This window comes from Xenopus laevis, chromosome 8L (assembly GCF_017654675.1).
Source record: "Xenopus laevis strain J_2021 chromosome 8L, Xenopus_laevis_v10.1, whole genome shotgun sequence".
NCBI lineage: Eukaryota > Metazoa > Chordata > Amphibia > Anura > Pipidae > Xenopus > Xenopus laevis.
In genome coordinates, this window is record NC_054385.1 from 64,325,239 (window position 1) to 64,351,319 (window position 26,081).

General features: G+C 38.2%; 1 protein-coding gene across 1 annotated transcript in view; it reads left to right on the top strand.

Moving 5' to 3' along the window:
* The window catches only part of hla-dqa2.L (major histocompatibility complex, class II, DQ alpha 2 L homeolog), a 31,003-nt gene extending 25,165 nt beyond the window's left edge, over window positions 1-5,838 (top strand). Inside the window, exon 4 of the mRNA XM_018230129.2 lies at window positions 4,419-5,838. Within this exon, the coding sequence (XP_018085618.1) occupies window positions 4,419-4,570 (152 nt within the window). The 3' untranslated portion in view covers window positions 4,571-5,838. The remainder of the gene's footprint in view (window positions 1-4,418) is intronic.
* Window positions 5,839-26,081: the final 20,243 nt, after the last annotated feature.

Below are 26,081 nucleotides of genomic sequence, written 5' to 3' on the forward strand. Positions count from 1 at the left end.
CGAGTCAATAAGTTTTCCCAGTTTTTGTAGGTAAAATTAGGTACCTCGGCTTATACACGGGTCGGCTTATACACAAGTATATACGGTAAACCTTGGAACTGCTGACACATTCACAGTATGGGAAGCATTCAAAGCCAAGGCAAGGGGAGTGTACATATCAGGCGTTAGCCAAGCCAAAAGGTCGATAGGGAACACAATTGACACTTTGGAGGCGGATACTGAAGCTAAGGAACAAGTGTATTTAGCTGACCCCACTGATGAAAATAGAAATGACTGGTTGCAATCCTCTTGCTTACTTGCACTGGCCAACGTAGAACAAGCCTGGGCGAGCATTCAGAAGCAATCGCAAAGGCTTTTTGAGCTGGGGGATAAAGCCGGGAAGCTATTGGCCATGCTGGTAAAGGACGAGCGCAATACAGCTTCTATTCCCTGTATTGAGAAGAGTGCTGGTGAATTAATAACTCAGCCTTGTTGCATTGTAGAGCTCTATACCTCTAAGGTGACATGCACAGAAGTATAACCGCTTGATTATTTAGGAACCGTCCCACTGCCATACCTTTCTGAAGTTACACAAGAACGGTTAGATGAGCTCATAACGCAGGATGAAGTCGAGATGGTAATCAAATCACTACCTATGGGCAAGGCCCCTGGCCCAGATTGCCTTCCAGGTGAATTCTACAAACATCACCTGACCTTGGTGGCTGAGCCATTAACGGCAATATTTAATAATATAACCCTGAGGGGTGCAGTGCCTGAGTCAATGTCCCAAGCATATATTTCAATTATCCCAAAGAAAGGCAAAGACCCGCAGGAATGTGCTTCATATAGGCCTATATCGCTTATAAACTGCGATGCCAAGATCTTAGCTAGAGTATTGACGAATAGACTGAAAGCACTAATGAAAGAGTCCACCTGGATCAAACTGGATTCATAGCTTCTAGAGCGACAGACATTAACATTAGAAGGCTTTTTACTCATTTACAGATAACACACAACAATGCAGGTACCCGAACCATTGTGGCATTAGATGCAGAGAAAGCCTTTGATTCGGTTGAATGAGCCTTTCTGTGGCAAACCCTGAAGCGGTATGGTTTTGGTCCCAGGTACGTGGGGTGGATCCAGACACTGTACCACTCACCGGTGGCTCACATAAGAGCAAATAATATGCTCTTAGCCACTTTCAAATTAGGGAGGGGTACCAGACAGGGCTACCCCCTATCTCCCTTTTTGTTTTGTTTGGCAATAGAGCCGCTTGCAGAACTAATTTGTAACTTTGATGGAATTACAGGATTGAGAATTGGAAACTTGACAGAAAAGGTGTCGTTATATGCCGACGATATGTTGGTATACCTTGAAAATCCTGGCCCGGCCCTTAACAATTTATTGGAGATCATAAATGAAAATGGGAAATACTCTGGGCTTCGAGTAAATTGGCACAAATCCACACTATTCACCCTAGACAAGGCAGCCAAGGGTCGACTACCTCCAAATTCTCCCCTACAGTGGGTAGATACCTTTTTATACCTGGGAATCTGGATCACTCAAGAGATTACCCGATATAAGGCAGCTAACATAGATCCCATTACCACACATATGGTTGCCAAGTTTGCCCAATGGGAGTTTTTGCCGTTATCCTTATATGGTCAACTTATTAAAAATGAAGTATGTACCTAAATTTTTATATATGTTCAGGAATACGCCAATATGGCTTACCAATCCCTTTTTTCGGCAAGTGAACTCCGCTATTTCCTCATTCATATGGGCCAAAAAGGTCCCTAGGATCAGTATGGTGACACTACACAGGTCCACTCAGGCTGGGGGCCTTGCCGTTCCTAATATGTACTTGTACTATTTGGATGCTGTGTTAGTAACTATACGCTGGTGGTTCGAATCTGACTACGCAAATGCATCTTTTATCTTAGAGGCTGGGATACTGGGCTCGGGGGAGGCCTTGAGACTTCTGCCCTATAGGGGAAGGGAGGCACACCCACAGGTTACTTGGTCTATGGAGACCACCGTTAAAGCTTGGAAGGCAGCTCAAAAACTTTTGACTCCAGCAGGTCTGAAATACCACTCACCTCATGCTCCACTGTGGTGCAACTCTACTACCTCACCAATCAGGATTACAAATTTTGGGCAGGCAACGGGCTCAGATATGTGAAAGATCTCTATCATGAAGGGGAACTAAAATGTTTCCTGGAGATAAAGGCATCCTGCCCGACAAAGCATGTTACTCAATTTCAATATGATCAGCTTCGGCATGCTGCTCAGGCACAATTTGTTAATCCGCAATTCACAATAGTGGCTACCACCCTGGAAACAGCTATGCAACTTCAGGTGGTCGCCAAACCCCTCTCTAGCATTTATCATACCCTATTGGCACCAGAGGGAAAATGTCCGCTTGAATGCTTCCAGAAATGCATCAGGGACATTGATAACCTGGATGAAGAGTCATGTGAAGTGATCCTGCGCCACATGTTAGCCACAGCAACTTCAGCCAGAGACAAATTGATATAATTGAAATTTATGCATCGATCCTACTTAACGCCAGAGTGCCTCCATCATATGGATCCTACAAGAGAACGAAACTGCACTAGAGGATGTGGGCACCCAGTAACGTGGTTTCATGAGGACTGGAAAGACCTAATTAATAAGGCCCTACTGTACTATAAAGCAGTATATATGTCTAGAGGATGCACAGATAAATTTATAGCTATATGGATGATATGGGTTTTGAATTCGGACACATATAGCCCACATGTGTTTTAAATACAGGTCTATACTGGCAACACCAGAATTTAGACATGTCGAATGCTCGATCCCTCCTCACCCCACACTCTACTCGATTTCCTCTCTTTCTCTTTTCTTTCCTTTTCTTCTTTCCTTTACTATAACTATGGTCTTTGTATGATTTTCTTTTCTTGAACATTGTATGTTCCGATTTGTTTTGTGTGATGAAAACCAATAAAAACACACACGCATCTGAAAAATCCAAACAACCAATTAAAGTTAATATTCAAAAAGATAAACAAACGTGTTTGTTTTATGTTAGTGTACCCAGTTCTCTTTTCTTGATCCTATATCAGTTGTTTGTGACAGACTTCGTTCATTTTGGGGAGCATTCTCAGTATGGGCTCAGATTACTGAGAGGCTGCTGGGCAATTTGAGAAGGGTTAAACTTACATTTTAGAAAAGGGAAATCATAGAACATTGAAAGCAGTAGAAGAAAGACATAATTTTTGGTGCACAATTTGGAAATGGTAAATTTTATAAAGGTGAACTGCCCATTCAGAACTGGAATAAATTCCATGTGATCCCCACCCCTTTTGTGCTCTATTTTTCTTTGTTTATTACAGTTAAAAAAAGTGTAATTTAAAAAAAGTAAAATGTTTATACTATAAAAGATAATACAACAGCTGCTCTAAAACCACCTTCTTGCTGACATTATCCAAAATGAAACAAAGTACTTGTCATATAATTCATACATATATATAGTACTTTTTACTATGTACTTCCAACTTCATTTTGAGAAATAAGCCTAAACACAAGACTTTAAAGTTGGTATTGTACTATTTGTATGTAGTTAATCATTAACAGTATCACATTTTTATTAATTTTCTTGGCAAAATACAAAAATGCAAAGATCTAAATAAAAATTCAAAGACCTATATAAAAACACAGCCTGGGTCCTTGTAGCTTTATATGGCTACATAAAGCCTCATCTACTTCTAAAATCCAAATCTTTGTAAACCAGGGGTGTCCAACCTTTTGGCTTCTCTGAGCCACATTGGAAAAAGAAAAGTTGTCTGGGGCCACACATGAAATACAAAAACACTTTTGATTTGTGAAAGTAAAGAAAATACAATAGCAGTTGGATAACCAGATGGAACAATACATTGGAATATGGGACACCTGGATATTAAATAGACTTATCATTATATTATTATTATTACTAACTGGGCAATGGGCAGAGTCCCCCTCCTCCCAACTCCATAGGTAACCACATTATTACAACCTGGCATAGTAAGCCTGTTCCTAACAAGACAACAGACTGAGGTGATTAATGTGTCTTGACTTAGAGAGCACAAAGTGTTATTTCACTCTCGTTTTCTCTGTATTTCCATACATTTATTTGTTAATTTCTTTCTTTTTATCCCTTCTCTTCCTTTTCTCTCTCCTTCAAGCTGGGCCGCATTCATGTCTATCCTGGGCCGCATGCGTCCCACGGGCCGCAGGTTGGACACCCCTGATGTAAACCATATATATTTTTAGTTGACATTTTAAGCACCAAAATTTTTGTTAATTATAGGGTTTACATCATGTTTAGAAATTGTATTTCATTGACATTCCTATTATTTAGAAAAACTGTGATTGTATTTGGCAGTTGTGTTTATGTACATTTGTTTCATATCCCACAGAACATGAAGCCCCAACACCCATCTCAGAGGCATACCAAAATGTGATCTGTGCTTTGGGGCTGGCAGTTGGAATAATTGGGATTATTGCTGGAGTCATGCTGATCATTAAAGGGATGAAGCAAAGTGCTGCACAAGGGAGGAGCCAGCGCTAATCTGGATGAATGGGGGGAATTTTTTTAACAGATTTTTATTTTCAGGAATACTGTAGTCTTCTGCACATATAGCTCTTACTCTGTAATGCTGACAATGTATCTTGAAGCTAAAAGAAAAGAATGTTGAGGTGCTCAAAGGCCTATTTTGATGAATCAACATAGTGTATTGTAATTAGATTGTCTATGCCCCTGCCCCCTTTTTAAATTTAATGCAATGCAAAGTTAGAAATCTAATAAACTTTAATAAATACATAGAAGTGATTTTAGTTTAGCTTGCACCTGTTCATTTAGCCATAATCATCCCATCCCCATCCATTCTTGTACTTAATTGATTAGGGAATGGTATTGTGATAGCCAGCACATTGCCACTCCGTTATCTGGCTGCAGCAGGAAGCATCTGGAGATTTCAATTAAGCCCCCAAGAGAAAGTATCTGTTCTTATTCTGGCATAAATATATCTATACTCTGCATTTCTCTTCAGCATCAGTGGAATTGCACCAACCAATGTAAAAGGTGTAGCAGCTGACATTAAATTGAAGGGATTATGCTTAGTAGGGACTCAAATTAAAAGATGTATTAACTAAAGTTTGAAATTTTAAATGTTTAGCGTGTTGTTCCCTCCCCCACCTCTATAGAAATGCTCCCAACACCTGACAAAGGCTTATTGAAGTAAAGGTGATTCATATGCAAATCAAAGGGACAGTTTTGGGCTCTTAAATTACTTAAAATGTCCCATGTCATTGCCTCAATGACTTATGGTGAGGATCAGGTGTATATGTTCTCCTTTGTCTTGCTGCCCTGACTTATGCACACAAACAGAACAGAAACTATTCCTATGCCCCATGAAATGGCATTTATATATATATATATATATATATATATATATATATATATATTTAATGATAATCAGATGTCTAAGATTATCCATCTCTGAAACTGTTTTTGAAAAGTACATTTAATTACAGCCTTGTTATTATTTGGAATGTTTATTGGTGATGCTATATGCTAAAATTGTTAGCACTAAAAATCAATATCAAAAAGAATTCTCAGCTACAAGGAACTCGTTTGAAGATCCTTACTGAATGTTGAAGTTGTAACATTCTTGGTTTTCTCTATGGTTTGGTGGCTCCAGAGCAGCAAATTGCTCAGATACCCAGTTCCAGTTATGTACTTCCTTATCTTGTCTGCTGTTTTTTGTATAACCTGAATGGATGCCCTGCTGTTTTTCTTGTTTGCCTATACAAAATTAAACAAAGCTATTAAAAGTGTGACCGAGCCAATTTAATTCATTTATCACTTGTCTTCCTGTAGAGGTCATATGGAAATGCAATAATAAAAGTCAGAAGAACTATTTGCAATGTGAAAATGTATGTCTTTGTGCAAACAAATTTTCCTTAGCACAATTTTAATATAGCTTTGGCAAACCCGGAAACTGTTTAGTGACCACTTCCAATTTTTAGAGAAAGATTGCAAATTCTATAGTTTGCGCAGTGTATGTGATAAAACTTCCTACTGAAAAAGTATTTGTTTCTCCAAAAGATTACAACATCTTCAGGCACTTCTTAGGGTTAGTTCACATGAGGAGATTCGGGGAGATTTAGTCGCCTGGCAACTATTCGCCTCATCTTTGTGGCGACAATCTCCGTGAGGCAACTTTGGGTGACTATGGAAAACGCATCGCCGCGTGTGCTTTAACTCAGGCGATTTTTCATTATAGACTATGGGAAAACACGCTGAGGCAGTTCGGGGAGATTGTGCCGCAAAGACGAGGTGATTAGTCGCCAGGCGACTAAATCTCCCTGAATCTCCTCGTGTGAACTAACCCTTAAAAGTATGCAATGGACAATTAAAATTCACAATGCAATAACAGTACATTGTGAAATGCAAATATTTATTCTTATGTGTGTGAATTTGAGATGTATGCTTGTGGATAGGCATGCTTACACCTAAACCTCAATCACTTACTCCTTCAGTTCAGTTATGAAAACTGCATGACAATACAATGCTTGATGGGCATTTAATGAGAAGGGCAAGTGGCAGAACAGTTGCTGATATAAACATGAATGTTCAATAAATAATGGGGCGCATCCTGCCTTTTGCTGTGCTAAAAAGTTTCTCAGTATCTCAAATAGAGCAAGCCCAAATGAACCCTTAATTAGAGGAGATAACCCCAGTGAGACTCGCTTACCTTAGAATATACCAAGCCAGACATCATAGCTGATTTATTTTTCTTTTAAAATTCTTTTTATTAAATTTTCAATAAAATACAATGACTTAACAAGATAAAATACATATGTTTCCAAAAGAAAAAATTTTTTATATATGATGAAATTCCAAAAATTTCTTCATGAAAACAATAAAAATAAAAACAAAACAAATTAGAAACAAATTGACCTGTTATTTTCATTTCAAAATAAATACAATGTGGCCAAAACAGTGACATACAGTATGTGAATGACTTAGATTTTACAAGGTTACCTTATTCGTTCATAATCTCATTTTACCCCATAAATTTAAGAATAAATTCCTTTTTATTAGTCTCCAAGGATGAAATATAAAGGGACCATCTACATTTAATTCTATTCCTTTGAAGTAGGTTTTCCATTCTAAATCTAATAACCTCCTGAGTGCATAAATTAAATAAATATGAAAGCACATCTTTAAGAGTTGGGGGATTCTCCCTAATCCAGCAAAAAAATATTCCTTTTCTAGTAGCTGCCATAACTAACCAACAAAAAGACAATATTTCATCAGTGACAACTATCGAAGGTCTAATATAGGACTGTTGAAAGTAACCTTTTATATCTAGCAATGCAAACTGTGGGTTAAATTTTAAATCCAAATGGATTGTTTTTTTGATAAAACCAATAATTTTTTCCCATACATTTTTAATAAATGGGCACTCCCAAATATAGTGGAAAAAATCAATATGCTGTTCTTTACACTTTGGACAGAAAGAAACATTTTTAGAATCTATAGTACTCTGGAATAGTAATCCATAACCCAAATGAATAAATCGATATTGTTGATCTCTCCAACTCTCAGAAACTATATTAGTTCTGAACTTTAGAAAAGAATTTAGGAGATCCTTTGAAGAGATATTAACCCCTAAAAAGAAAGATCATTTTTTACTTGGATTCTCAAGTGGATCGAAATCATTAGACAATGAATAAAATAGATGAGATGAAATCCATGAAATACAATTTAGCTGAGGATCTTCAACCAATTGTAATATTGAATTATAAAACTGATGATGTTTTAGTTGTGACTTTGTTTCATTACCAATTAGTTGAAAACCATGTCTGATCTGCAAATAACTCAAGCTCTCTTTTTCTGAAAGACCATATTTTTCCTTTATTACATTCCATGGAAAGGGATCTCCCGAATTCTGATAAATAATATGACTGACCTGATATATACCAAATTTTCTCCATTATAAGAAAATTGAATCCTCTGTTTCTTAGGGAAACCCCCCAAATAGAATGGAGAAAGGAATGGTGAAATATTAAAGTTTAGATGGTTTTGTTTGCATAAAATCTTCCAAGTACTAATTGTGTCCCTATAAATTGGGTTTCTTTTAATATCAATATGCTGCTCAGACCAATTTTTATGTAAAGCAGAAATAATATGTTCCTTAGAAGTTAAAAATACTTGAAGATCTAGATTAGTAAATTTCTCTTTACCAGATATCCACTCAACAATGTATCTTGTGTTAGCAGCTACATTAAATTTCCTAAAATCCGGAGCATTAAGACCTCCTAAAAATTTGGATTTCCTAAGTTTAGATAAAGATATTTTAGGTTTTTTATTTTGCCAAATAAAGTTGCTTAAAATTTGGTCCAATTTCTGTACATCTGAGTGCTTTAACAATAGCGGGAGGTTAAGAATAGGATATGCAATTTTTGGAAAAATAATCATTTTAAATAATGCCATTCTTCCCATTAAATTTAAAGGACTGTCCTTCCATTTCATACAAAGGGCACTAACTTTGTGAATTAAAGGAGTAAAGTTAAAAGAATATAATTTAGAAAGATCAGAAGAAATCTGAATACCCAAGTATGTTATTCTACCAGAAGAAGGCTTAATATGTAGGTCTTCCAGTAATTGTCTTGGGATAGCATTACAAATGTTTAAAATATCTGTTTTACTAGAGTTAATAAAATACCCTGAAAAAGTTTTATAGTAATCAAAAAAATTAAATATATTCCTAATTGATATTGTGGGATTACTTACAATCAAAAGGAGATCATCAGCATATGCTAGGGATTTTAAATGTTTACCATCAATCACCAATCCTTGGAAAAGGTCTGTGGAATCTAAAAATCGAATTAAAGGCTCCATCGAAATATTAAACAGCAGTGGAGACAATGGACAACCTTGACGAGTTCCCCTATAAAGACCAAAAGTCTCTGAAAGTTCTCACACTACAGCAATTCTCGCTTTAGGTTTCGAATAAATAGAATTAAGTAGAGTTATAAATTGTCCCTTAAGTCCAAAACTATCACAACACTCAGAAAAATATTTCCAAGAAACATTATCAAAGGCCTTTTCGGCATCTAAACTTAATATAGAGCATGGAATCTTAGATTTCTTAGCATTATAGATGGCATTTAATAAAGTACGAATATTTTTTACCCCTGTTCTATTTTTCACAAAACCATTTTGTTGATAAGAGATGATACTAGGTAACATTAGGGATAACCTATCCGCAATTATTTTTGTTAATATCTTAAAATCAAGATTTATTAGTGACATAGGCCTATAAGAAGCTGGCTGAGAAAGGTCTTTACCCTCTTTCGGAATTAATTTTATATGGGAAACCAAACTAGAATCTAAAATTTTCCCATGGCAATAAATTTCATTATATAAATTAGTCAGAAAGGGAGCTAGTTCCAATTTCAACGTTTTATAGAATGGAGAAGTTAAACCATCAGGCCCTCCTGCTTTAAAGTCCTTAAGTGAGCTTATAGTGGAAAGTACTTCTTGAATAGTAATAGGTTGGTTAAGTGAGGTTAATTGTTCTTCAGACAGTTTTGGAAAATTAACTTTCGAAAGAAACTTCAAACTTTCATTTTCATTCATTAGTGAAGGAGAATAAATGGATTCAAAATACCCCTTAAATATAGTAACTATATCTTTTGGAAGATTAGTTAATTGACCTAGGTGATTTTTAATTAATATTGGTTTATGAGGACTTCTACTATTTTTGAACAAATTAGCTAAAAATCTATTGGACTTATTATGTAAGTTATTAAATTTAGCTTTATAGTAAGCCAAGGAAGATTGTTCTCTCAAATGAGTCGAATGTTTAAGTTCATCTGAAGTTTCTTTATATCTATCACTATGTTGCTTAGTAGGATACATAATAAAATTCAGATATGCCTTTTTCTGAGCTTTAGTATAAAGAATAAACTCCTTGTTAATTTTTTTCATAAAATGAATTCTATAAGAAGTAATTTCCCCACGAATTATTGCCTTCCATGTATCCCATAATAATGGTAAATTACATTCACCCTCTTGATGTATCAGATTCTCCTTAAGAAATATAGCCCATCTTTCTCTCAATTTTTGTTGAATTCCGGCTTATCCTTTAGGAATACTGGGTATGACCAAGGGATATAGGACTTTGGTAAAAAGCCTAGTTCTACTTCTATCAAGACTGGGGCATGGTCTGACAAATTAATATTACCAATGCTAGCTGATGTGGTTTTATTTAATACATCAATCAATGAAAAAAAGTAATTCCAACGAGTACCTACTCCATGGGGATGAGAGAAAAATGTAAAGTCTCTATCTGTCAGATTTAACATTCTCCAAAGATCTACCAACTTTGTTTGATTTTCAAAATCTGCCAACAATTTAGATTTCCTAATCATAGCTGATTAAATTAGGGTTTGCTGTGGGTTTCCAGAACCCAGCTAATGACTTAAAATGGCAACTAATTATAGCAAATAATTTAAAAGCAGATAGCCTACATCCTAATGTTGTACAGCAGTGATGTCCAGCCTGCGGCCCGCCCTCTGTTGAAGTCTGGCTGCTTTGATTGCTCACAAGCATTGCATTGTTCACATTTGTAATACCTGTAATCCATTTGTATTATTCACACATCTAACACCCTGCATTTCTCACACTACAGACTGTCAGTGCCCACATTGTTCACCTGTTCACACTTCATACAGACTGTAGGAGCAGCACTGGCATTTTATCACTGTACATAGACACTGATAGGTTCCCGTCTCTTACACAAATGAAAAAGTGGATCAGATCCTAGGGCAATAGAAAATAGACACCAGAAAACAAAAAATATGGTGTAGTACATTCAGGTGCCTGAAATAGCACCGTGTTGGGAAGAAAACTCTCTTGTACAAGTTCCCCTTTAAAGAAACCATTCACTTCTCCAAACAGTGCACAAATGGTGCACAGTATTATGCAATAGGGTTTTTGTATGCATCTGTTGGAGCCTAAAAGTGTTCTTTGAAGCAAGGGAGATCACCATTGAATACTACATGCAATATTTATAATTACCGTCTTGTAAGTAGGCTTTTTGGCCAAAACTGGTGAAGTTTTCCGGAATAAGCATTTGTGCACTGTTTGGAGAAGTGAAAGGTTTTTTTTTTGTTTGTGTGATTTCATGTACAGCTGAGAGACTGGAAAAGGATCGGCAAGAGAACACAAACCTAAAGGACTAACTATTCCTATTTTTTCTATATATGTATTGTTCCCTGTCTCTTACGCTGCTTTGTCTATGTCTGCTCTGTTCTACCTGCGTGTGCCCTACTCTGTGTGTGTGTGCCATACTTTGCCTGCCCTGCCTGTGTGTGTCATACTCTGCCTGGGGGAGGTGGCATATGGATTTAAGGGTATGTCATAATATGACATAATTTTTTTTTACATATGAGTGATGGGTGATATCTCCAGGGCTGCTCCTGCCATGATGCAAGGATGAGAACCTTCATGCAAAAAATGATTACCTTTCCCCAGCCTCTTCAACTCTTGAGCCCGGTGTTTAGAAGAGGTCAGCACCTCTCCACAATACATAAATGTGAAAAATTTCCAAACACACGATGGCCAGTGCAGCAGGGCGAACCCCTGCGTTTTTAATACACGTCAATGATGTAATGTTTCGGGGGCGGACCCCTTTGTCAGACATGCAAGACAGCATGCACATACATGTTTAAATAGCCATAACAATTATCCAAGTGCATACCCAATAAAACTCTATACCACAACAATTTTTATTTCTTTTTTTTTCTCCTTTTTTATGATCCATGTGTAGGTTAAGTCCAGTAACTAAGAAATAACCAATATCCCGTGATTAGTCCAATTGTAAAATGTACAATTTCTTGTGATAATCCAACAATATATTTATCAAAAAACAATTAGTACCTAAAACCAGTAAATAAGTAAAACATTATTATATACAATGGCAAATACCGAACATTAGACAAAATTAAAACAGACAATATACCAAGCTTAAAAGGAAAAGACTACTTTACTCTGAGTCAAAGCTTTCCCTGGATAAATTCTTGTTCACTGAAATAATCTAAGGGGGATAAAAGATACAATGTAAATGGACTGGTTACATTTTGTTATTATAGAGGATATGAAATAGATACATTTGTGGTTCTACAAGTAACAATTCATGTTAAACTCCTCCTTTGGCCCTTGTGGTTGTTTTTGTTTGCAGTAGCCATAGCCAGAAACACTCCCTTTGTAGTAGTTTCTTTTTTGTTTCCTTTTGGGTACTGCCACACACTTTTTCCAATATTTGCCACCTCAATTGACAAATTATACGTCCCTGTTCATGAAAGTGCAGTGCCAAAGTGGTTTCCTTTCTTTTTCTCTCAGAGCCTGTCTTGTCCTACTCCTTAGGGGGTACATTGTTACGAATTACTGACTTATGTTCATTCAAACATATTTTCATACTTCTACTTGTCTGGCTGATTTAGGCATTTAATACAGTACACTATATTGGTACTGTCACGTGTAAAAAAAAACCCTTGTTTTATGTTTCGTTCCCTTAAGGGGATGTTGGACACTGCCACCTTGACCAATACCATTACAGTGTCAGCAATTTCTACACAGGAAAGTACCATTTACTTTTGAGCCTACCATATTTCTTTCCTTTTGTTCTTCTCGTTTATGTTTTAGATGATCCCCTATACTTCTCCCTCTTTTATATGAAAAAAGCGTTAATTGCACAAACAATTTACCATATTTTGGGTCAGATTTTAGAATACCCCAATATTTAGAAACTGTTTTACGAATCACATTTGCATGAGTGTCATATGTAGTCATAAACTGGATTCTACCCTGTACCTTAGCTCCCTTACTACTCCTTTTTAATGCCAACTGTCTAGGGACATTCTTTACCTCATTTTTTATATTTGAGAACGGTGTCTCAGGCGGCATGGAGCGGTCAGTTACCAGGGGTGACAAAAAGCCACCTCTGGTAACCTCAAGTGCCGAATTTCCATTTTTTAATACAGAAATTAAGCGAGCGCACTAGCGCTCCCTGCACCAGTGATGAGGCCCCACTGGACCCACTCCAGCTCTAAAAGTTGAAAGCGTGGAGCGGGAGGCAGCATCGGGGCTGCTGCCTCAGATGGCATCGGCCCCTGAAACGCCACTGGATATCTCTGCAGTGAGCACAAACCGTTTGGTTTTTTGGTGTGCTGCCACCATTAATGTGGTATTAACATGCTTTGTGACAAAATGGGTGTGGTAGTAAAGGGGAGTGGACAACACTGGTTTCCAAATTCTGGCCCTCGGTAATACAGAAGTTCGACAGTATTGTTGTACAGAAAAAGTTGGATAAGGAATTAGCAAAAAAAACTGAATTGCAGATCATAGCAACATAGTAAGTTAGGTTTAAAAAAGACATACATCCATCAAGTCTATATATAACCTGCCCAACTGCTCGTTGATCCAGAGGAAGACAAAAAAAAAACATTTGAAGCCTCTCCAATTTGCCTCCGAGGGGGAAAAATTCTTTCCTGACTCCAAAATGGCAATCGGACTAGTCCCTGGATCAACTATGAGCTATATTTCATAAACGTGTATTCCCTCACTTGCTAAAAAGCCATCCAGACCCTTCTTAAAGCTATTTAATGTATCAGCTAGTATGACTGATTCGGGAGAGAATTCCACATCTTCACATAGGTCTATGAGTAACTGCCCTTTTGTCACAAAACGTGTAAGGCTATATATGTCCTAATAAATACTTTTTATTATTATTTTGTTACTGCATTTATTAACTTCGGATCTTCTCACCCACTTTGAGTTTCTCAAGACCTTGTTTGCCTTTGAAGCTGCTGACTGGCATTGCTTTTAAGTTTAAAATCTACAAGGACTTCAAGGTCCTTTTCCATTATTGATTTGCGTAGTGCAGTCCCATTAAGGGCATGGGTGGAGGGTGATTTTTTCCTTTTGGAAAGCTAAAGTTGGTCATACATGGGCTGACTTAAAATGGTTATTCACCTTTAAATTACAGAAAAGGATGATTGTTGGAGCAACCCAAGGCTAAGTAAATATGTATTTAAATAAAATGGAAGTGCTACTGATCTGGTCCCCTGTCTCATTAGTAATCTAGTAATCTAGTGCTGGTATTTACAAAAACAGGTTTTTTTTGTTACAAAGTTATGATCATTAAATTTTGTATGGTTTTTCAGTTATTTAGTTTTTCAGAAATCTGCTTGCAGCAACCAAGCAGTGGCTTAAACACGAGATGGGAAAATGAGTAGCAGAGGATCTGAATAGAAAGATGTGTAATAATAACTAACAATCACAATAAAATCGGAACCTCACAGAGCAAGTGTCTTTAGGTACCGGGGTCAGTGACCCCCATTTAAAAGCTGGAAAGAGTAGGAAGAGGAAGGCAAATCCTTCAAAAACGATTAAAATGTATAATATTGGCGTGGCTTGGATGGCTGAGTGAACAGACGCACTTCTGTAGAGCTCCTGCTTCCCGATCCCGAACTCAGCTCAACATAAGATATCTGGCCTGAAATATGGGGAAATCTCAAAAGGGCCCAACTCAGGGGCTACCACAGAGAACTCTTACCACCCGAAAGGAAAAAGAAATTGACAAATTCTTCAAAAAATCATCTCCTACGCGAGCTACTGAGAGTGACTCCAATATGGCCGACGAGGACCACGAGGGTGCCAACTCCAAAGGATCGCAATCCTCTCCCCCTCCGACAACATCTATGCCTCATGTATCTGACCTATCAGCACTAATTGCTGCATTACCACAAAAAGCAGATCTAACTCACTTATTAGACGACATCAAAGAGGCACAGAAGCAAGAAACAGCTGAAATCAAACAGGACTTGGTGGCCATGTCAACTAAAATAGGAGCGCTCAAAGAGACGCAAGCAGGCCTCATACTGGCAGTTCAGCAAAACTCGGACAAGATTGCTAAACAAGCACGCCATATCTATGTTCTTCTCAAAGATGCTGAAAACAGAAGTAGGCGTAATAACTTAAGAATATGGGGAATATCTGAAGATGTACCGCAATCTGAGTTAAAACGAATACTCACAGAGCTTTTCAATGACCTCTTGGAGCAAGACAAAGAAACGGAGATCCCGATAGACAGACTACACCGCGTAGCAGGCAGTAGATCGGGTAGGCCGCGTGACGTGCTATGTTGCCTACATAGTTACATTACAAAAGAATTGATCCTGCATAAAATGCGCAAAATTAAAAAAGCTGGAAGAGATCACCATTGAAATCTATCAAGACCTAGCTCACTCCACTGTGTTCCAGTGCCGTCTACTAAGAGAAGTAACAACCCTTCTCAAATCACGCAACATAGGATACAAATGGGGCTTCCCTTTTGCCCTATTCGCTAACAGAAATGGGAAAAGCTACACTCTCAAAGAACCCATTGATGCCCCGTTCTTTTTCAACTGTTTGGGCCTACCATGCGTAGACTTACAGGAATGGAGCAGATTTGTTTATGCAGAAGACACTGCGAAGCAAGATCAAGCTACCTTGCATATTTAACCCCAGGAATCCTACTGCACCTATGTGCGCCAAAGTCAAAGCCATAGCTGGTTTCCCATTTTTGCTACGTCAATGTCATACCGTTATACCGGACTTTCCCTGGGCAAAGGTCTGCACATCAGGTACACATACCCGAATCATACGCATCCGGAAGATCCCTATTACCTCATTCCCAGCATCTACAATCATTTCGCAAAGGGACACCAACTCGTAGGAAGCATTTGGTCTATGGGACCAGAATGGGATTGGGATACGCTATGAGATTACCTCATACCTCCGGTTTGACAACAGCCTAAGAGGTTACATTTAACAACAGATATATCCCAATAATTCGAATGGAGACCAATCGACCAGCAAGTATATGTTTAAATGATGATTTGATGTGGGCATTTGTTTCCAGCTGAAACACAACGTGAATAGCGTTACAAGCAATACAGGTGCCGAAAACACATCGCATTTTTAAATGGGTAGCACAACAACCACCAGCACAAAGGACCTGAATTACCATTCCATGACACGGACAAATGATAGCGGAATACATCTGGGGCCTTCTATTAAAGTTATCCTTCAAGTTATTCCAGTTCATTCTCAATTTTTCATGGAGAAAACTTTATGCAGCGATGTTTTCCTGCAGAACGCATCCTTATACTTTACTATTCCAGTCAAAGTTTATGTTAATTTTTCTTATTGAAGACTTGACAAACTGTTATATATAGAACACACTGCCAAAACATATCCAAGACCATATTGAAACCGTGATTACACCAACATCAGCAAACCATCTGATAAAGTGGAACAGTGCAGTGAAGAGACTCATATAACGGTTACACTTTCCACATTTGACTAAGGATACCCAGTTATTGCATTTTTATAATTTTCTATTTTAAGGTTGCATTAATCTGTTACCTAATGAAAATGTTCTGACTGCACATTGCATACCATAATTGAGCTTGAGGCCCATTTAATTTAAATTAAATGCTACTTTAGAAGACATAAACTACAGTAACTCTATAAGAATGCCAAACTAATGTTTTATCTGATAAATGTTGTAGAAATATCTCTGGAATGACCTCAAATAGTTGATCATTATCCGAATAGAGGATCGGTTTATAGAATGATTCACCACCTCCCCTTTACCCTCCCACCCTTTTTCCCCCCCAAATTCTCTACTCTTTTTATTATTTTATCTCCCTCCAAAAGCCACCATTGTGGCTCAATGCATGTCAGTAATCTCCTATCTAATAATTATTTTACACTGATACTTGAATGAGCTGTCTTTGTATAGCAAATACAATATTGCAGATAAGTCCTACCCAAAAGGGAGGAGGGGGGGGGAGAGGGGGAAAAAAGGGAAGAAGGGAAAATAAAAAAAGGAAAAAGGTATACTATCAAGAACGACGAGAACGTCTTAGAGTAACGGAAACGTTATATACTTACTTTACTTACCAATGGTATACGCGTATTTCCTGAATGTCCTCAAATAGTTAATTTCTGTCATTGTTAACGTGTATAGGGGTTCTTCTTGAAAACCCCCCCCTTTTTTTCTCATACCCATGACAACTACTCCCGATTTGCTATACAATATGTAAATCCCATATACCAAGAGAATGTCAAATTGTTACTCATCAAATGTAATAGTAGAGCACACCTTGCATTGCAATAAATCGGTGAGATAAAGGGGGGGGGGGATAGAAGAAGGAAAAAAAAGGAGAAAAAGGAAATTACATTTTTTTATTTATTTATTTTTTATTATTAGTACCGGATATATATGTTATTAGATAACTGATATATATTGCACTCAGAATAACAATGCGACATGGGATGGATGTTTCATTTGAAACTGTCCCCCTTTTTTTTCTTCCTTTTAATTTAACAATAATATGCAGTATTACTTTCTGTCTTTTTCAACTTCTGATATTTATGTGGTCTGGTTTTGTTACATGCCTATCATTTTCAATACTTTAGCAGGAACTATTCTGAGAAGTCTTTAGAAAAAAAACATTCTCAGATCCCCATGGATGACTAACACTCATTCACCTGAAGTCACCATTACACTGGCCCAAGGCTCGATAGAAATCGGGAAGTAGGTGCCTACTTCCTGTGACAAAGAATTTACCACCAACGTCACACCTCTCTCTTTGCGCTCTAATAATTATCTACTCAGGGAATGCTTTAAGCTTCCTTTGGGCAGAAGCGCATTAACACCTCCTCTCTTCCTACCTACCCGGTGAGGACGGGAGTCCCTATACCTCTTCACTCTACTCTATACTACCCCCATGCTTTTCTTACTAAACCTAACACTGACTGCATCCAACACCCTAGTGCAACGGGGAATTGACGTACCTTTGACCCTAGTGTACAGCCATCTCTCTTCACACATACAATGCAAAGGAACAAAACAGATTCATTCCTCATAGTAATAAAACACTGACATAAAATTATTAGCGAAGATCCTTTCACATAGAATACAGTCATTTCTCCCCAACCTAATACACCTGGAACAAGTAGGTTTTATCCCAGGAAGAGAGGGTAGAGGTAACACAAACAAACTAGTAAACCTGATAATCTGGGCCAAAAAACAAAAAATCGAGAATATGCTATTGTCTACCGACGCTGAAAAAGCGTTCGATAGGGTCAATTGGACATTCATGTTTACCTGTCTTAAGCAAATAGGACTAGGACCCAAAATGTTGACTTCCTCATTATATACCAACCCCATAGCCCGCCTAAAAATAAATGGACTATTATCAGACCCCTTTGATATCCGCAATGGCACGAGACAGGGATGCCCACTATCCCCACCCTATTTGTACTAGCCCTAGAACCACTACTATGCCACATTAGACTTAATGCGCACATTATGCGGATGACCTATTGTTCTTTCTGACCAATCCCACAGCATCAATACCAGCGCTTAACCAAGAGCTCCTCATATATATGGAAACCTAAGCAATATTAAGATAAACTTCTCTAAATCAATGGCTTTAAAAATCTCAATTCCAGAGAACACGATGCATTGCATATCTAAGGGTTTTCCATATAAGTGGAGTCCACAAACTCTTACCTACTTGGGCCTCCAAATTACCAGAGACACCTCAACCTGGGCTGAACTAAATTTGAAACATGTAATTTCAAATATTAAAAAAGACTTAAAAGCCTGGAAAGATAAACCCATTTCTTGGTTTGGACGGATGAGCGTAATAAAAATGAATATCATGCCTAGAATTCTATATATCTTCCAAACACTTCATATAGGGGAGTCACAACTGAACCAACCTACAAAAAATAATACAAAATTTTATTTGGCAGGATAAAAAAACAAGAATCGGCCAAAAAATATTAATTAGAACTAAACGTCAGGGAGGTGTAGCCTTACCCAATTGCCACACGTACTATTATGCATCAGTCTTATTGAGAATATTAGACTGGTCCCACTATGCAAATATAAAACTATGGATAGAGATAGAACAGCAATCAGCATATTCTCACCTTATACACTTACCCTGGTTAGATCACATATATAGGAGAATAAAAGATCCAGACCATACTCTCCTATCTAACACCATGCTAATATGGGATAAATGTTGTACGAAATACTCACTTACCTCTTATCGATCGCCCCTCATACCCTTAATTAATAATCCTGCCTTCCCTCCTGGATTACAATCTAACAACCTGCAGAGATGGTTGACAGAATGAAATCTTCAGCTCATTCACTTCATGGAAAATAAAGCACTTGTATCCAAAGACAAACTACAAAATTTATCACCATTCACACAATTGGATCGCTTAAAATTTGCGCAGATTTCCCACTATTTCCACAGTTTAAGAAGATCACAAACATTGGGGCAGGACCTTACTAAATTTGAAACAGCCTGTACATTGCTTGACCCACCGAAACATGCAATCTCCCTCTTATACAAATTACTTCAACTACCAACAAATTGGGAGTCAGTATCCTTTATCAATAGATGGTCCAGAGACCTAAATGTTCAGTTAGAGGATGTCCAGATTGAAAATATGCTATTCAAATTACTCAAAAGCTCGAGATGCTGCTGTACACAAGAATTAAACTATAAGATAGCTAAGATACAACATATATACAAAACTTCAAACGGCAATTGTTGGTGATGCAATAGAGAAAAAGGAACCTTACTCCATATATTCTGGACGTGCTCCCTCATAAAACCTTTCTGGGAAGAGGTCTGTCTAACTTTCCGGTCAAATTTTAGGGGTTGATATACCAGCGAATCCTCTACAAGTACTATTATTCCATAACCCTCAGCCAGTAGCAACCTTCAACACGGGTCTAGAACCCCAATTACTAAATGCAGCTAAACTTCCGATGCCTTTGCATTGGAAGTCTACATATATCACCAATATTAAAGACTGGTACAAAAAATTTTCGGAAATATGCAGATTCGAGGAACTGTCCACTTCAAACCCAGATCAGATTTCTAAATTCACCGCTGTCTGGATTCGGTGGTTTCTTTTTAAGTAAACAGACTCTTACACAGTAGGGGTAAGTACGGTCACTACATCCCCGTTGCACTAACCCATACACTTTCTTGCTTTATCCCTTTCCCCCTCAATTCTAACCCCATTTCATTTTCCACAATACTAAAACTTTTCTTCTAGCCATTGGCTATTCATCTCCACGAGTACATACCCTTGGCAGACAATAACAATCTCTATACAGAAATATGTACAAAATACTAAATGTTTATACAAGCTGTAACCATCATCAGCCATATATGTATGTATATATATATAAAGCTCTGTATTGTTGGAAGTTTACAATAAAGCTTTTTTTGAAACTTAAAAAAAAGTATAATATTTATAATCATAAATTATAATCATAATTTATATTATAATCATAAAATTTATAATGAAGACCAAATGAAAAGTTGCTAGTAAAAGGACATTCTGTAACAGGAATGCCCATACTAATTTGGGGGCTACTTTTATTGATGTTGTCCCATTATGATCTACATCCATACATTGTTAGCTTTTTGTTACATGGAAACTATTACTTAAATATTGATTGATAAGAAAATGTATATTGTTTTATTTAAACATTTATTTCTTATGTAACCTTAACATTAAAAGCATCTGAATATGAAAAGCATGAAACAGGAGTGTGATTTAGTCAAGCTGTTTGTTGAAAGTGTCTTGCGATCTACTGATCATCAGCTAATGATCTGCTGGTATATCCCGATATACCTTTACAACATAATAAAATTTACAGGTGAACCATCCCTTTTAAAGCTATTAATATATTTAAAAAACGTTTTGGGGTTAGTCTTAGCCTCTGTTGCAATGCACTTCTCTTTTCCAATCTTTGCCTTCCGGATTGCTATTTTACAAAATTTATTAGAATGCTTATGTCAGTTAAAATTGTAGTTTTTAAATGCCTTTGTCTTTATTCCTATTAACTTCTTTACTTCTATATTAATTTATATTAAGGGTGTTTCTTGCTTCTTCTACATTAACTTTTTAAATGAGAACTAAAGAATAACTAAAGAAGTAGGCTATAAATGATGTACATTATGTTTTGGGCTTCTGTACCAGCCCAAGGCAACTACAGGCCTTTAGCAGTAAAGATGCCCCAGTAGCTACCCATCTTCTTTTCTACTGATTCACTGCACATGCTCTGTGCTTCTGTCACTTACTGAGCTTAGTGACCCACTCACAATATACAGTACAAATAGAATTTAAATGTCACAACATAAGGCTGATTTACAGATAATTACTACATGGCAGCACAGAAACCAGTGCAATTAGCATCAGAATTTTATAATCAGCTCTAGAGTATCAGTTTATATTACAGACAAACCTAATTTTCTGCTTGATAATTTGCGACAACCCCTAAGCTTAGCGTCTCAACAGCTGCTCAGAGCCCACTGAGCATGTGAGTGTCGCAGGCATTTTCCAAGATGGTGACCCCATGTGACATTTTTAAGGTCCTGGATCATTGCTGCTATTGAGAAGCTGAAACTTTAGGCTGGTGCAATAAGAAAAGGTTTAGTTGCCCTTTAAGGGTTTAAATTGAGAACAGTAACAATGTAATATTGTAAATATCAACAATTGCAGTTCTGTGTTTTTAGCAAAAACATAATGCCCCAATCTATGCTCTGAATGACAGCCCTGGGTTTTTGTTGCCCCAGTATATATTTGTTTTTCGCACCAGACAATAAATGATATCACATTATGGTCACTATTACCCAGGGTTTCAATTACTTGCACATTTGTTTAAGTTCTTGGTCATTTGAGATCACTAGATCCAGAATAGCATTTTTCTGGTTGGCTCTTCAACAACCTGTGCCATAAAATTGTCATGCAACAAGTTTATAAACTTTTTCCTATTAACTGTCCGGGTAGTACTGTTGCGCCAGTCAATATTAAAATCACCCATTATCATTACTTTCCCCAAACTAGCAGCCTTTTCTATTTGCAACAGGAGATTAGCCTCCTCCTCGTCACTTACATTAGGGGGCAGGGCCAGTCTTACCAACTGCAGGGCCCAATTGGGGCAACTTTGGCAGGGCCTCCCAGATTTAAAAAAACAGTAACATTTTCTAGTAGACTTTATGTATGATGAGCCAAAGTACAGAAAGATCCGTTATCTTGAAAACTGCAGGTCCTGAGCCTTCTGGATATTTTAAATTCTCTGTATAAAGTAGTTTTGGGGACAATTTTACTTTACTTTATGTAAACTACAAAATCAATATTTCACCTACTCATCCACCTGCTGAGTATTAATCTCTGTATATGTTCTAAAATTACAGGATCTTTCCATCAGGATTTGCACAAGGTGTCGGTGTTACCCATATATAAATATCAGCTGAACAATTAGACTGTAAGCTCTTTGCTGCAGTAAACAGCTTGGGTCCTTATTGCCCCCTAGTTGCCTGGCTCCACAATACACAGGATATCATAAAATATGAATCAATAGAGGAAATTATTTCCTCCATACCTTGGGGGCACTAATATGACTCCCTAAGCCCAGGATGCAGGGGGCACCCACTTCAGACAAATAATTAACAACTCTACCTCCAGCCTGGGGGCAGCACCAGGGGTTAATGGACTTAATTGGACTGATTCCAGCCCTTTCACAGTTTTACTTGTAGACTTGCTGAGTCTGACACTTTGTGTCCCTGCAGGCTGCAGGTGGACGGGATGGCTTCAGTGGTACTGGTGGAAATGGTCCCACCCATGTCATCAATGTTGCATTGCGTTGTGTTGAGGGCTGTCATCATGCGTGGGCCTTGTGTGCGCATTGCATCCTGCACTCAGGCCAGACCATCTTAAAAAAATAATAAATGGGGGTGTAATGGTGCTAAAAATGAATATTGTCTTTAAAATAAGCCCTTTTATTAGAACTCCTTATAGATGTTCACTGGTCCCTGTCCCTGTTTCAAATGAGGGGTGGGCGTGTCCCTGACAGAAGCACAGTAGGAGGGGGACAACAATCATAGCCCTGCAGTCACACAAGCAAAGACACAATTCAGTTCCCTATCAGGTCCTGCTAGCTGCTGTTTGGCTCCTGTCCAGGGCCGCGCCGCACAGACACCCAAGGCAAGCTGGCAGATGCGGCACCGGCTTAGCCCAAGTGCGCATGCGCAAGGTGGCGCTCGCGTGCGCATGCGCAAGAAAAGCAGTAGTTCTTACTTATTTTGCGCTTCTGCGCATGCGCAAATTGGCGCGAATGTGTGCATGCGCAAATTGCCGCGCGATACATTCGCGCGCATGCGCAGGAGCGCAAGAAGCCGTAAAAACTACAAAGAGTCGGGCACCGGACTGGGGGTAGGCAACAGAGGAGGTGCCTGCCTGGCGCCCCCCGGGCTTTGCGCCCTAGGCATGTGCCTACTCTGCCTACCCCTAGTTCCGGCCCTGCTCTTGTCCCACAGTACAGTGAGCTGAGTGCCACCAGCTCCCCTGCACAGCCTGGGAATTCAGGGAGCAGGAAGTGGAAGAGAAGGGAGGGATTATTAGGGTTTTTGCAGAAATATTCAATAAATCAGTCTGAAACACTACTGTTTTAAGCACAATTCTTCTGTATAACACACTGGTATGTTCTTATTTTTTACAAAAAATGTCTAATTTAAAGGAGAATTCAACCCTTACTGGAGCAATCTTCCTGTTAGTGACATCTGCACATGCGGTGAAAGTAACGGAAATTGCTGAAGGGAAGGAAGAAGACCCGAAGAATACCAAAGCACCATTGTGATGGGATTAGGAGAGTTTCTATGATGACTTCCCACACCAGTCAGTTGAACTGAAGAAGCTGCTCAGATGAGTATGTCTTCAATGTTTACTCAACAGGTTCAGTTGCTCTAGGTTTACTTCTACTAGGGCGAAGATTTATCAAGGGCCGAATTTCAAAGGGTTAAAAACTTCAAAATTCGACCATCGAATTGAATCCTACGAAATTCGAATTCGTAGGATTCAATGCATCGTACGATCGTATTCTGATCGTAGTATGATCGTGCGATCGTACTCCAAACATACTTCGAATAGTACGATTCGAATGATTTTTTCATACGATTTTCGAATGCTAAAAACTTAAAAAAATGCTCTAGAAGGTCCCCATAGGCTAACATAGCAATTCGGTAGGTTTAATTTGGCAAAGTATTGAAGTCAAAGTTTTTTTTAAAGAGACAGTACTTCAATTATCGAATGGTCGAATAGTCTAACAATTTTTACTTCAAATTGTTCGAATCGAAGTCCAAGACGGATATAGTCTATTTGATGGTCGAAGTACCCTAAAAATTTACTTCGAAATTCGAACTTTTTTAACTTCAAAAATTCACTCGAACCTTAGTAAATCTGCCCCTAGATATACCATGAGCTGGATGAATGAAATCCTTCAGACACATTGAGACCTTTACACGATAAAGCTTTTTATTCATTTTTAACAGTTCTGTTAAACGGGCTGTTTCCCTTTTATTTTCAGTTTTACATTATTTTGCTTTTTGTTCCTCGGCTGTCTAGTTTGAAATGTCAGCAGCTACCTGGTTACTAGGGTCCAAATTACACTAGCAACAAGAACAAAACTGTAGCCTTTACAGAGCAATAGTTTTTTTGTCTGAGGTCAGTGACCCCCATTTCATAGCTGGGAAGTGTTTGAAAAAGGTGAATAATTAAAAAAAATTGAAAATAAAAATAGAAGACCAATTGAAATTTTGCTATAAATTGGACATTGTGTAATCTAAAAGATAGCTTAAAGGTGAAGTACCTCTTTAATAGTAATATAGTAGGTCTAGTTGTTAAAGCAAGACCACATTTATTAAACATAAGCTTTTTTGTAAAGCAACAGTCAGCATGCTGGGAGTTGTAGTTTAAGAAATGCTAGTAGGAAGTGTAGATTAAATTGTACAGCAGTATTTCTGAAGGGTATTAAAGGAATTCCTTGCTTTATGTTGTATGCATTTTGTTGTAGGATTTTGTAGCAACTTCTTAAATTTAGTTTTTTTTAAAAAAATATTTGCCTCTCTTCTGCTTTATTCCACTTTTTAAACTGGGATCTCTTACCTCCTGCAGCTAAAATAATACTCCTTCTCTGGGGCTACATTTTATTATCTTTATGTTTATACCCTCTCCTATTATTTTTCCAGGCTCTCCTTCAAACCACTAAACATCCTGTTTTCTAGTGTAAATATGTGATTCCTAACTGGAGAGATGCTGGACAAAAAGCAAAATAACCTAATGGAAATAATGAAATAATCCCCTTACAATACAAAATGTACTGTATAAAAATTTGTCAGGGTGTGGCCAGCAACTTCATGTGAGAGGTCACAGATCGCTTAGTCTCCGCTCACAGGGCTCCATTATCCTGAAAAAAACATAACACCAGCCGAACAACACAGAGCAGTACCAATAAGACTGGGAAGCTTTACCTTAGAGGCATCTAATGGGGCAAAATAAAGCACAGAAAAGGGCCCCAGAGGCAGCTGCGAGGCTTGAAAAATGTGCCTGCAAAGGGAAAGGCAACCAAGATAGTGGCCCTGCTTTGAGCCAGCAGAACAATGAACCTGATGAGACAATCGCGCCAGATGACCAGGCTCCGACACTGCTAGATGTGATAGCAGAAATAAAATCTACCAAAAAAGCCTGCACCACCCTCATAAATACCAAAACAGATGAGATTAAGCTGGACTTGTCAATCATTAAACAGGATCTCCAGAAACTCCGTGAGCGTACGGCTGCGGGCGAGCAAAGGATTAGTGATCTGGAAGATGTCTGTGCACCGTAACGACATCTCTGCGTGCCTGCTGAAGTTGAACAACCTCAAAAACTGGCTCAGACGAAATAATATGCGGCTGGTGAGAGCCCGGAGCAGGAGGAAGGCAATGCACCGGAGGAGTTTGTTGCAACATGGCTGCTCAGCACCTTTAACAAAAGCAGGCTGTCGGGGGCCTTTGCAATCGAGAGAGCTCACACTGTCCTGACAAAACCACCACCACTGGGAGCCCCCCCCCAGACCACTACTGGCCAGGCT